The sequence below is a fragment of the Pholis gunnellus genome, assembly GCF_910591455.1.
Source record: "Pholis gunnellus genome assembly, chromosome: 20".
Taxonomy (NCBI): domain Eukaryota; kingdom Metazoa; phylum Chordata; class Actinopteri; order Perciformes; family Pholidae; genus Pholis; species Pholis gunnellus.
This window is the reverse complement of record NC_136547.1, coordinates 2,485,035-2,499,427: the sequence shown is the minus strand read 5'-3', so window position 1 is coordinate 2,499,427 and position 14,393 is coordinate 2,485,035. Positions and strand designations below refer to the sequence as shown.

At 41.6% G+C, this 14,393-nt stretch overlaps 1 protein-coding gene across 1 annotated transcript in view; it reads right to left on the bottom strand.

Moving 5' to 3' along the window:
• The window catches only part of LOC306712455 (phospholipid phosphatase-related protein type 5-like), a gene marked incomplete at both ends in the record, with an annotated part of 70,101 nt that overhangs the window by 38,770 nt on the left and 16,938 nt on the right, over positions 1–14,393 (bottom strand). Inside the window, one exon of the mRNA XM_079181752.1 lies at positions 3,995–4,127. Within this exon, the coding sequence (XP_079037878.1) occupies positions 3,995–4,127 (133 nt within the window). The remainder of the gene's footprint in view (positions 1–3,994; positions 4,128–14,393) is intronic.

Below are 14,393 nucleotides of genomic sequence, written 5' to 3'. Positions count from 1 at the left end.
CTTCTTCCACATCTTCCTGATGTCCGATTCATGGCCAACCAACTAGCTCTACTAGGAATTATTTCAAGGCGAGGCTGTTTGAAAGTGTGTGCCTCTTTCTGCATTTGTACAATTGTCACTTTTTGCTTCTCTTTATGACAAACTCAAGCTTACCTGAGGGGTGAGCCCAGACACCCTTCACAGGAAATTCATCTTGGTTACTTTTTCTATGATGTCATTCTTTTGGACTTCCTCCATATACTTTACATGGAAAATTCACAACAAGTCATAAACATGGTCATAAACATGGTCATACCATGCTATATTCTGATATTAAAATGCCTTTCAGTCAGAGCAACTGATTAAACTTCTCAGATAATTCCACAAAACTTCTTCTTCGAGAACGAACAATCGTTTCAATTTCATCACCGATCAAACGCACTTAAGCATGGCCAATGTGGCCATTTAATTCTCCGTTTCACAACCTTTCTTGATTGTGTTGTAGGGTAAAGTGAGACTTGATTAGCAGATATTTCTTTGATGAATGCTTCCTCCAGCAGGGACGGTGGGATTTTACTGTGGTGCTCCATCGCTGCTGACGGAACGCAAAGATAGAAAAAGGAACCTCGGCAGCTGAAGCACTTTATCGTCCTCACTCTGCTTTGCAGGGACAGTACACCGCACAGCGCTCTTTAAAACTTGCATCAATTAACACTAAGACATAAGCCTTATTCAGATACAACACTGTACCAGTGTATAATATATGATAACCAATTCCAATGAGTCTCTCTGGGATGAAAGGAGCTTTAGCCTGGAAGACAAGGCCTGTTAACATGAAGGAGTAGCGTGAATGGTATGCTGGATGTGTAAATGCGAGGGCAAAGCCGGGGCCACAAAGTGGATTCCCCCTCGGGGATCTAGGTAATAATCCTCTTCTGCAGCCTTATCTCCTGCTCTCACTTAAGCAAGAGAGAGGGCAAGGAGAGGCCAACGCTGTGCTGCAAAGTGTGCGTGTGTGTGTGTGTGTTTCATCAGAAAGCAGTCAAGGCGATATTTTGCTATTTTATCAATGCAAGTGTGCATGTTTGCAAGTCTGTAAGCATGTGCATGTGTGAATATGTGTGTTTCATGCGGAAAAGCATCAGGGTTTATCTTCCGACATGTACGTGTGTATCTGCATGCATCTTCAACTGGAACTTGTGGATCTGCGTGTAGCTAGAAGCACGCTTACAAAAGCAAATACGATGGTGTTAACACGTGTGCAAACGTGCGTGTTTGTTAACGTTATTGTCAAGAATTAGCACAGAAAAGAAAAGTCAAAATAAGATATCAAAAGACATTCAGATATGAAACCTGCATAGCCATTTGCCTCATGCAAGTACAATTTCAAATTATCTGTAACCTCACTTGTATTTTTTTTTTTAGGTTTGCTTGTACGACTTTTATTCAGTAGATCGTATGAACTGCACATTGTGCTGCCATAATTCACTTGTTTCATCTTGATGAATACCACCTGTGCATGAGTGCTTTGGTGAGATTGAATCATAAGAATACATGGCACTAAACATCTTCATAGGGCTACCTGTTGTAACTGATCTGTGGCCAGGTTTCCTTCACGAAAAATCTTCTTTTAGAAATCCGTAGATGAAAACATCAAACATTCTGCAGTGTCAGTAGTGATATCAGGCAACCAGAGAAAAATATTACTTCAGCTGTCAACACCGTGACACAACAGAGCTGAACTGTGGCAGAGAGGAAGAGGAATGAAGCGCTCCGTGACTGAAACGGGAGGCAGTCGAGAATGTGGCAGTCGTTTTGCTTCAGTACACGAGGACGTACTAACGCCAAGAAAACAGATGAATATGACGCCTCTATCTCTTGTACATGCCACTTAAGAAGACATCTGTTAATGCGAGTGGTTCTTGCATGATGCCCCGTTGTGTTGCAGGTGGCTTTACAGCAATAAGTAAAGAGTACAGTAAATCAAATGAGAAAGAATAAATGAACGTGATGTAATTAACGAATAAAGTTGGATTTGAGGATCCTTGCAAAATGATCTGAATTGGACTAGAGGCCTTAAAGAGACAGCCCATCACAAAATCATAACTACGTATTTACCTGTAGTGCTTTTTATCAGTGGAGATTGTTTTGGTGGGAGTTCCTGAGTATTGAAGATATCGGCCGTAGAGATGTCTGCCTTTCTACCTGATATAATGGCACTTTGTGGCACTCGGCTTGTGTCGCTCATTTCCTTTCAAACATAGTTCCTCCATGAAACTGCTCACACCAAGGTCTGTGGATTATGTCAAGTAAACGGGTCATTGGGTTTTTTCAAATGGATTTTTTGGGGCATTTTGAGCATCACAAGCCGAGTGCATCTGGCTCCATTACATTTAAGAATAGGCACACATCTCAATGGCTGATGTCTCCCACACTGCAACTCACACCTACTGCCTACAAACAATCTAGATCAGTGAATAGGACTACATGTTGAAGGCTGTCTTTTTGATTTTGGGAGGTACCGTCCCTTTAACAATCCACTATACAGTCTAAGGGTGGAAACAACAACTAGCTAGCTTGACACTAGCTTACTTTGTGTTACAGTAGCTGTATCCATGGTGAAAACTTTAAAGACCTCTGATGTTAAACTTATTAGTACAATAATACATTCTTCACAGACTATCACTAAAGCTGCTGATTGTTGCTTTGTTTGTCTGAATCAACATAAATTTAAATTAAAAACTGCTCAGATATTAGAAATAGAATCTCTCCAATCTGCTGAGCCCCATGAGGCTACGCCCACAAATCAGGTATGAGACTGTTTATGTATGTTATTTACCGAATGTAAGTGTCACTGTCAGCTTAGTGCGAGAGTCTCTTGTGTTTGTCACCTGTGATGCAGGTGTTTCACAGAGGACAACCACACTCACCACGCCGCTGCAAGAGCAACAAAAGCCCCGCGGGCAAAAAGCCAACCAGAGTATTTTACTCATGTAATCCGTGCAAAAGAAGTACCGTCGATGAAAGTAAAATACTCAGCAGAAGACAGCTTTCAGGTAACTCAGGTTATAGTTCTGGGGATCCGGTGTGGCTGACGGGGAAAAGACTTCCTCATTGTTTACAGTCCCATTAGGAACTTGAGATGTGAGTCTGTGAGAGTTGAGAGACATCGTGTACAAAAGTAGCCAGTTTACGAGCTAATTCTAAACCATTTATGAGCCAAATCATCTTCAGTTGATAAATAGGTTCACAGATTGCATTTCAGCCAATGCGTTCCACCTCTTTTGCTCTCCACACAGACTGTTTGCCTGCATTCAACCACAGACGGCTCCAACGCCAACGCCAACGCAAACCAGAACACTTTCAAATACCAACATTTTGTGCAGCTGCCTAAAGATTCTACATATGAGTGCAGAATCTGTTTATAGAGATAACTCAGACAAAGACTGCACCTATAAGCAACAAACACTGGAGGAAAACTGTAAAGAGAGAGAGCAATTCCCCAGAGACAGCGACAAGGCAGAGAAGACTACACAAAGGGTTTGGTATTTATATCGTTCATTAAGGAACAGCCTGGATGCTGGCAAACTTTTTTCTTGACGCAATGCAGAGCCGTCAAATTGTCATGCATACACATCAGACTGGTTTTACTAACTTTAATGTACTTGAAGTGTGCACTGTGCAGCTCCATCTAGGTGAAACAACTGGATCGGGACATCCCTAGTTGGAGTACTTCCTTGCTGCTGAAACACATGAGGTAAATACTTCTCTATTCCAGGGATGGCATACAGTACATACAGACAAACAACCCCTGCAGCACATTTAGAGAGGCTCTCCTCTGGACTGTAGGAGGAAAAGTACAGAAAAATAGTCCACCTCCCTTTCAGTATAGAAGAGGTGGAGGAGTGTCTGTGATCATAGTTATCAGAAAAATGCATCAGAGTAGATGCACAGAGCAGTACAAAATGTCGTGCAGGTTTGCAGTAATTAAGAACTACATTAGCCGGAGACTCACCGAGGAAGCGGAAGGTCCTGCGCACCAGCGGGTTGAGGTAACAGCAGTCCCCCGTGGCCACCGTCTTCTCTGAGCGGTCGAACTCTTTGGACGTGTACTGGACCAGGAACAGCACCGTCTCCGTTACTGTGATCTGGTAGAGACGAAGGCCAGAGAGACACAGAGAGACAGAGAGAGAGACAGAGAGACAGAGAGAGAGACAGAGAGAGAGAGAGAGAGAGACAGAGAGAGAGAGACAGAGAGACAGAGAGAGAGAGACAGAGAGAGAGAGACAGAGAGAGAGAGAGAGAGAGAGACAGAGAGAGAGAGACAGAGAGAGAGAGAGAGAGAGAGAGAGAGAGAGAGAGAGAGAGACACATAGAGAGAGACAGAGAGAATTAAGAAGAGCTGTGTAACGGGTTGATCTGAGTAGCAGCCGCCATCATTGGCAGAGCCGTTTTCTCACACTCTGTCACACGGCCCAGAGCTCGTGAGACGTATTTCTCTCAGTGGGCTCCATCTGTACAGACACAGCTGTGGAAGACACAGGGACATATGGAAGAAAGGAGGTGAGCTCACAGTGCTGTGAGAGGAGGAGCAGAGGTGAGTGTGTGTGTACACAGGCTGACGTTTCTTTATTTTCTTTATTTAAATGGGATCTGTTCCATGGTTTCATGTATTACAATGATATTATTTCTTATTTTTGTTATTATCCCAGTTTCAGATTTAGAACTTGCACACAAAGGGTTATGTTTGGTGCCGGGAAGATTTCATAAGGCAATAACTACAAATAAAACAAACATAACATGCATTTTCTTTTTTACAGTGACAAGACACATCATCTAAAAGAGTCCAGATAAGTGCAAGTAATGTAAATTAAATGACTAAATATATTTTAACTCGGCTGTGGTTAAAATCTGGTGTTATTCTAATTTTTCTAACTTTCAACAAATCTCTTGTGCAGACCCAAACCAACAATGTCTTAGTGCGTCTCTCAATACATTCCAACTGCACTACCCACTGGTTCATACTATAGCAGGCAACAGCAGGCGAGTGTAGTTTTCTGCATATGTTGGGGACTTTTTTCATCGGTGTGGTGCTCTTTCTGGAAGCAGGACGGTGTTTGTGGGGCATAAGGTGTGTGTTCATGATAGTGAAGGAGCAGTTGATGTGTTTGATGTGTTTCATTTTAATTTGTATTAACAGCAGTGTAGCTCTATGGCACATAGGAAGGAGTATAGAATAAAGGTGCAGTGTGTGGTATTTTGCGGTATCTAGCGCTGAGGTTGCAGATTGCAACCGACTGAAACTTCTCCCGTTTGGTTTGTCTGTTCAGGATCACTGTAGAAACATGGAGGCCGGCTCTGTGAAGAAGACCCGCTCAGTGTGTATAAACGACTCATGTAACGAAAACACAATGATTCTTATGTCCAGGTGATTATACAACAGACAGACTCACATGCATGCATAGTCATTTCAACAAATGAAATGCAGATCTGAATCCCTTCTCTTTGAATGTTTCTCAAACGTGCATCTCACTGCAAACACTGAGCTCATGAAAGGTAGTCTAGATTTGCAATGCTGGAGAGCCCCTCTTGCATGTTGCAACACACTCAAAAAGTTAAAGTTTATGTTTTAAAAAATTCTGCAAGATAAACATCGGCAACCGGACACTTCAGTGAGAATTTTAAACCATCATTTGTATGCACCTGTGATACCAAAATCGCTGCAATGTCAATAGGTGACAGCTGCCGCACTTTGCTGCCAACAGCTCAACAGCTCCACAGCTTGCCAGCCTCATAGCACCGGCAACAGTTCTCCATCACACTGCAGCCACCAGTACATTTAAACTGCTCGGCATTACCACAGACAAAGTCCTGACAGCAGTCCAGCCAGGGTTCAGAAGCTCTCTCCAGAGCAGTCACCAACGCTCACACATCTTCCCCTCATCTAAGTGACTACCTGTAATATTTACATGGAGCAGCACCGGGAGCCCACGATCACATATTTATTCATGTTAAATAAATGAAATCCATTTTGGAGTTATTCAAAACAATCTTAAGAAAGGAAACAACTGTAGTCTTTGAAATCTAAAAGGACATTTAAAACCTTAAATTCATACCATTTTAGAAATTGATTGTTCAAATACATGAGAAGCCTCCTAAACAAATCTGTACAGCTTGTCTAAAACCAGGTTTAAAAAAACAACCTCTGGTTCTGAAAAGTGAAGCCAATGTGAAAGTGGCTTAATCCTGCATTCTCTCTAACGTCCACCAGGGGGCGACTCCTCTGGTTGTATAGAAGTCTATGAGAAAATGACTCTACTTCTCTCTTGATTTATTACCTCAGTAAACATTGTAAACATGAGTTTATGGTCTCAATCTCTAGTTTCAAGTCTTCTTGCAATTCAATTCAGGAGGTGAAATCTAATACTATGTCATAAGCTGAATGCACGAAACAAGTGGCAATAAAAGTTCTACTGTATTCCTGCAGAGTGAACCATTTGATAACATCACCTGACAGTCAATGACTTTCTGAAAGACGGTATGTGACTGTCTGAAAATCCCTGAACACAGCTACCTCTATCCAGGAATCGCACCACCACAGGGAACCCTGATATGGATTTGATCCAACTGAATAATGCATTACATATAGCAAATAAACAAGGACTTTCACACATGCTGAGAGAGCAGCACAATATTAACCTCTTGGACCCGAGCGAGCCCCATTTGGGGTTTACGAGATTTTTAATCGAAGAGAGCGTCGTAGAAATTAAAGTTCTTAAAGACATTAAAAAAAGAAATTACATTTTTTTTTTTTTTTTTTTATCGAAAAAAGTCTCCTTAATGTAATCACGTTAACCATTTTACACACTACAAACACCATTATAAACTATTCTACTAACTAACTAAGAAGATTCGCCACAATATCGCCACAGCCGGCAAGACAACAACTCAGAGAATGCTTCGTGAATCTCGGGCATAGCATCTTACCCGGCAAATCACACCGCTAACAACATTAGCATTCCACACAGAGTTCAACGGTAGCTTCCAAATTACTCTCCGTCAAAGCGTTCAGGAGTTACAGCCAACAAGCCACAGAAAGCACAACTCCCACACTGCGAAAATATTATAACTGTATCATACCTTGAGACGGTTTTGAGGGCCAAAACGGTGAAATCCGCAATTATTCCTTATTAGTAATGTGTTCGTCTGCTCAGTAGGTACGTCTGGAACTTAAAATGGAGTTTCTCCATTCATCTGAGCCAAAATGGTGGTCAGAATGCCGGCGGCGAATCATACAGGGGCTTGGGGCTTGGGGGCTGACCGCTGCACGGTTTTGGAGTTTTATTGGCTCAAACTTCTGTCAATCACTTCATGAAACACACGAGTGTGTTCGTTTTGAGCACCTGGATCTAATGAGATGTCACATGACAAGATCCACCAACCACAGGCTGAGCAAGGGCTCCAGACAAACAGACAGAGACATCCAGGAGAGATATGACACGTCAAAATGGGTCAAAATGGGTCAAAATGGGTCAAAATGGGTCAGAATTATGCCAAAATGATGCCAAACAGCTCTGTTAGGATAGATTGTACAATATGAGTGACAAATAAAGTGAAATATATAATTATAAATTATATAAAATGAGAATTTCGCATGTTTTTTTTTAGATAAACACCTATAATTGGGGTTTGCTTCACTTTATTTACACCAAATCTTTTTGTGAGGTTCCTGCACCCTTTGTGCTATGAATTGGGAATGTTTTTAGGCTAGCCAGGGCCTTATTTAATAAATTACAGTGCTTTTTCTTCAGACGAACTTGGGAATTTTCCCTGTTTGCTGTGTTCAGTCTTCAGCTACTATTAACCAGTAACATATACACAATATTTACTCATCTCATCAAATCTCACAATCCCTAGTGTTATTCAAGCATCAACATTTTTAAAATAGACCTTGTAGTTACAGAATTGTAGTCTCTTTTGTATGGGTTACAATTTTCGAGAAAAGGCCTAAAAAAAGGCTTAGGGTCCAAAAGGTTAAAGGAAGAAGAAGATGAAAAAATCAGAGGAAAACCAACAGAAAGGGAACTTCAAATACCGTTTGCACTTAACGCAGCAAGCCTGCAGACGGCCTCATTTCAAATTAAATGAAAATCTATAAACTGACGGGGAACAGCGAGAGTGAAGGCCTGTTTGCTTTTTCGGTCTCATTTCTCCACCGTGCCGAGACGGGGCATGGTCGAACCAGCGGGGCAAAACAGCAGAGCAGCTCCGAATCAACAAATAATAAAAAAAGAGGTTTGGGGTTGCATAAACTGTGAAAAAGCAACAACTCACTCTGCAGCCGGAGGAGGCTGCATCTACTGCACGTCTGCTGAGCTTCTGCTGCTCCAACAGTGGTGAAACAACATAACTTAATAATAACATCCTCACTTATGTAACACGTCGGTGTGACCAAGATAAATTGGAACATGGTTACATAAGAGGGAAATAAAACAAAGGCAAAATAACATGCATGCAGTAGAAAAAATGATGCTTGATTGAGAATATGCAGTTAAAACAGTTCAATGTCTTGAAATAAAATAACAGTTTTCAGATGTTTGTTTAATCTCAACCGGTAGTCACACACTTAGTCAAATTAGTGCCAACCAGGAAGCTAACGAAGTAGTTTTGTTGCCTAAAATGTACTTCCTGTGAAGACGAAAGATCATTTGAAAAGACGCTAACATGTGCAAAGCTGATGCTAGAGGGGTAGATAGAGCGTCATAGTTTGAAGCTTTATGATACTGACCAAGCTGCATTATTTTACTCATTGGTGTTAGCTAAAAAAATTCACGGTAAAAAAATCAAAGTACACGTCAAATATATTTCTTTTAGGTCTTATCCTGCTGATGTATGTTCAAGTGTTTTGATTGGTTATTTGATGCTATAAAGAGGGGGCGTGACGTCATGATTCACAGCTGCTCTGAGTGAAGTAGTGAAGCTGGAGGGTCAGTAAATGTATCTAGTATAAGAACATCAAGAGGAGATGTAACTTTATCTGTCAGTCTCAAAACATAGACTGTTTATACAATAAACGATATTCATATCCAGAGTACCAGCATATCAAGATCTTTATACAGTCTATGGTTCATGCAGTCACTGAATGTGTCGCTAGCTAGCTTAGCAACATTTCCACTGACAGTAGGGTTAGCCAGCGCTGTAGGACCATCGTACCTGCTCATAGCAGAAGCACACATATTTGAAACACGAATCACGATTCTGTGTACTAGAACATGTGTCAATTTGATCATGAATGTATTTCTGGAGATATTATGGTTAGTTGTTGCTAAGGCAGCAGCTAGGTAGCTCTCACGCTAACAAGCAATCCCTTCCCCGATCACTATACTGTGCAGACTCTGGCTCCAAATGTCCAAGATGGCAGCACCTGTATGCAGCTCATTTTGGTTTAATTTTGTTCAGTGGATATGCGTCGTCCATCTTTATACAGTCTATGGTTTGATGTATCAGTTGAAGTGAGCATCGAAAGTAACTGAGGTGTCAGTTGAAATGTAAGCGATGAAAGAAGTTGTTTCATCAGAGTTTTAAATTGCAGTGGAAGTCAAAGTGCTGAAATCAGTTGAACTGTTGGTTGGTGTTTACTGAAAACAGATTAACTTTCATCAAATACTATGAAATGCAAGAAGTTGAAGTGTCGCAGGGTTAGATATGAAAGCTGGTGACGTGTGACGTCCGAAAGCATTTGAAGTGTCAGTTGAGAAAGAGACATGCTGCTCTCTCAGCATGTGTGAAAGTTGAAGTGGAAGCACCATTCATTTCTTAAATTGAAGTGTCAGTTGACGTGTAATAGGTGAAAGCAGGTGAAGTGTAAAGAAAAGCAATTATTATAATAATGGCTCTTTTGTTGCTTCGAAAGCCAAAGTTCAAAAAGATTTGGTCCAAACATTTAGGATCTGACATTCTGTGAGGGACAGGCTTGTCAAGGTTTTTGTGTATAAAGCGAGGTAAATGTGGAAGTCAAAAGAGCTGAAGCGTAGTAAAACCTGCTTCTCTAAATTATAGTCTTCTGCACATAAATGCTGTGTGACAGATGTCACACTAAAGCCACATTTGTTTCCATCTTCTCTTGTAATACATTTTGATATTTTCAAAGTTTAGCCCATGGATTCAAGTACAAGTTGTTTTGTCAAGCTGATCTCTCCTGGCATGGCCTTTTTGTAGCTAAGAAGCATGTTCCCTCTCGGTTTGGTGGGTTTCAGGATTCACTGCAGGTTAAGAAGACCTTTAAAGATCTGAGCTATGGTGACCAGTTACATTTAAAAATCTTAAAAAGATACAAAATACGACTTCACATACCAGCACCTTCAAAAAAAGTTAGTGCAAAAAAATCTGAACTTCCATACCCAGAACCCTTTTAATGTAAACTGCACTTAGGTCTAGCGGACTCTTCTGGCATGCTTTATAGGAAGTAGGGAGGAAAAAGGCGATAGATATGTAACCTTTGCAATGTGAGCTTTCTTCAGAAAAGGTGTTCATGTTCTGAATTATTTCACAGAGATATTCCTGTAAATAACAAGTAATATAATACAATATGTTTCTGTAAAGTCACAGAAAGAAAAAGAATGACAGTAAAATGATGCAGCCTTCTGTTAGAGTCCACATCACCTCATCTCAAGCAATTCTCTCTCTCTCTCTCTCTCTCTCTCTCTCTCTCTCTCTCTCTATGCAAGGCAGGTTATATACAAATCATAGTTCATTACTTTCCGTTACGAAGTGTAGGAGAAGAACCTGGCATCATACCAGCTTTGGCGTGTAAAAGGACAAATCATTGTTTCACTCATCTAGATTGATTTCTGAAGGGAGCAGAGAATATGGAGTTTGACTTTAAGTTCAAATATAAACGTACCAACATTATAGAGCCACTATGCCACCATAGTAAGTGGCTGTATCTAGAAATGAGGTGCGTTTTTTTTACTCAAAAGGCAGGTGTGGTGCATTTACCAAGCCTTGAAAAAAGAGGGCTGGGCAGTTGGAGGGAGTTGATAATCCCAGTGTAGTTGTGTCAGCAGGCCGTTTTTAACGGCTCTCTGAAGAAGCAGAGCCACACAAGCATTTTCACAGCAGTGAGGCAGCGATGGCCAGACTGCGGGGCTGGATTGACACTTCTGGCTGAAAATGGTGTTCTCAGTAAGCCGCCATGACCAGAGGCCCACAATAGGACACGATAAACACTATTGTGGCTGCTTGTCTCCAGGATGTGCCCCATGCCCCCCGTGTCTCCTGCTTCCAGCTTGGACGGATTCATCTTTAATTTACAGGTTCCCCTCACTGGGATTTGGACCGACAACCCCCTGACCTTGCCCGGTCTGAATGTTTCCACCTGGCTGAACACCCAGACGCATGAAGTCCGGTCACCGAGTACAGCACGGTGCGTCCAAGTGTGCGTGCGACTGCGCACATGCAGCGCCCAGTGTGTGTGTGCTGATGATGGGTACTGAGGCCCCGAGCTGAAACCCACAGCGCTGCCACGCACTCAGGCGCAGCCACGGTGATTTATTCGGGTCGACTGTTGAGGGGGGCAGACGAGGAGGAGAGGAAAACTGAAACTACAAAAACTGAACTGACTGAACTTGCAAATACACATCTTTTTTCCAGGAAAAAAGCCTCTGATTGGTGGACAGACTCAGCCCAAGACATCAGGAACTGAACAGAATGCTAACAGTGCTAGTGTTAACTGGCTAGCCACAGAGCAGACACCCACACCTTCATTCTGTGCAAATAGATCGACTGGAGACCATGATCAGGTCTGGCGTTACCAAGGCGCCATGCAGGTCAGATCTTGTTGGAAAACACAGGCTGAACATGAGTTCTCTGTGAGTTACACACATTTAAGTGATCAAGTGTCTGTTGGCAGTTCAGCCTGACAGCCCTGTCGGCACTGACAGCAGCCGCTCCTCAGCTGCAGACTACATCCACTCGTGTATTTTGAAAAGGAAAATTGCACAACGAATCATGATTTCCCCAACACTTGGCATCTTTCTGACAGTAGTTAATATTTGGAGTGAAAGTGATGTGCATTACGGGAACAGAGCGAGACGAATTACCCTTGAATGCAAACACCAGAGAGCTCGTTGCTGGCAGCTGAGTGTCATTCATTTGAGCCGTAAACAGACAGGACACGAGATGCATGTGGATTGTATCTGGATGTCAGGTTGTAACAGGGCTGTAGATCTCCAGTTCTAAACGACAATGGTCTCTCTGAGTCTCTTCAGTGTGATGAAGTGATGCCATGACGAGGTGCTTCCAGTCCATCACGTCTCTGCACCGTGTGATTATGTACAGACATGGAATCTGGTTCCTATCTGTTAAAGTGAAGGTTCAGTCTTAAAATAAGACAAGACATTACCAAAGAGCTGCAATGCTCATGAAATATATGGCATCCGGGGTCAACTTGATAAAGAAGACTTTGACTATGGCTTGGATTGGATTAGGAATATTGATATCAGATATCAGGCCAATGTCAACGAGCTGCATTGGGTATTGGTGACAACGTGACCGATCTATATATATACTCAATTCTGTTTATCTAGTATATACATACATATAAAAGGAATTTCTTTTGCATTAAACATTTATTACCATGTTCCTGGTGTAAAATGTATTTTCTTTATAACTACAAAACTAAAAAACAACATATATATATATATACAGTATATAAATCTTTATTTGTTACATGTTGTGTTGCACTGTGAAAACTAATACTTTCTTAAAAACTATTTCTTTTTAAATTAAAATGCATATTTGAACAAGTGCAGGTTAATTAAAGTAGTAATGCAATTGAATCACTTCACCGTATTTATGTTGATTAAACCCACTCCACTACTACAGGTCATGTGACATCATCAGTGCTACATGGACCTGCAGAGGAAAATCCAATTTCAAGACTGTTCAGGTTGCCCGGCTTATTTATTCCTCCTCTCTGCTAACACAAATAGCTCAGGAAGACAAAGAAGTGATTATCATCATTACTTGTCGAGGCTGAATGGGGCCTTGTATACAGGCAAGTGGTGGAAAAGGAACAAAAGAGGCATCTTCTGCCTTTATATTAGGGGAAACTTACTGTGTGGTTGTTATGGTTACACTGACTTTTTTTTTTAATGAGGAATCGATAAACACACGGAGGACGACACAAGCTCAACACATCTCTGTTTTTACTGCTTTCCACTCTAAATGTAAAAACTCCCCCGAGGTATTGTGCACGAGTTGTCATAGCAACCACATTATCCTGCATGAGTATATATCATCTAAGATGATTTTTTGAACAGTTCATTATCATCAGATGGATTCATTAGTTCATCTCTTGGATTCATGCTGATATGACACATCTATGACCACACAGTTCTATGGTGGGGCAGGAAACATACTGTGCTTGTTACTTGCAGACATCTTTTTTCTGGTTTACTTACACAACGAAAGCACTTAGATAAGTTTAGGAAATGGGCAGTTTTTTAAATGTTTGCCATTAGTATAGGCAAGATCAATAGACTGGAAGAGGCAAAGAGAAAGAGAGGGGACGACACAAAGAGCGCCTGTCTTCACTTCTGTTTGTGGACCTCAACGGACCCATTTGGACAAATTTGACCCAATGCACCAGGTAGTGTGGATCCGTTTGCCAACATGTATTTTGCACACTGGTCAAAATAACTATTAACTGGCGTTAGTAAAGTAAGGAAGTTACATCAAAAGTAAGGTAAAAAAAGGTAACGTCACTTCACACGGGAACAGCTGTCTCCTGGGTGAAAGTCCTGTGTTTCTTCAACCCATCTCTCCTCCACCTTATGCAAACCTTCTCTAAATACGTCACTGGCTCTGACCTTCTTAAAATGAAGCGGCTGCATTTATATTGGAGTTAGTTGACAGCCCGATGCGTCTCATACAGACGCTAGAGGGTGCCTCTGTGCGGCGGTTTCAGACACTGACCAGGCATCAGCATTTGACGAGAACAGGTTAACTACTCAGGTTAGGTTTGACAGCACCTTTTACTTCTTTAGCATCCAGTATTAATGCAATCGTGTTAGACATTTCAAGGGTTTTATCACAAAAGTAACAACTAAATAAAGCAATCTTTAAAGCAAATCTTGGGAAATGAAGGGGAAATTCCATGTGCCATGATCCTTTAAATGCCACTTAGGGTCACAGCAGTTCCTGTAAAGTTACCATTATCCTATATTTACGGCTGTCTTTATTGGCCTCACATACTTGTGTCGGTCATTCACTTTAAAAGCCACAGCGCATTGCCTGTGATAACACTGAGAATGGCGAGAAATGGCTGAAGGGCCATCTGATTTCCAAAAGGCCTGAGCAGCACTGTGACAGCCACGGGCCATTTGTCCCACTTTCTCATTGGCTATAACACA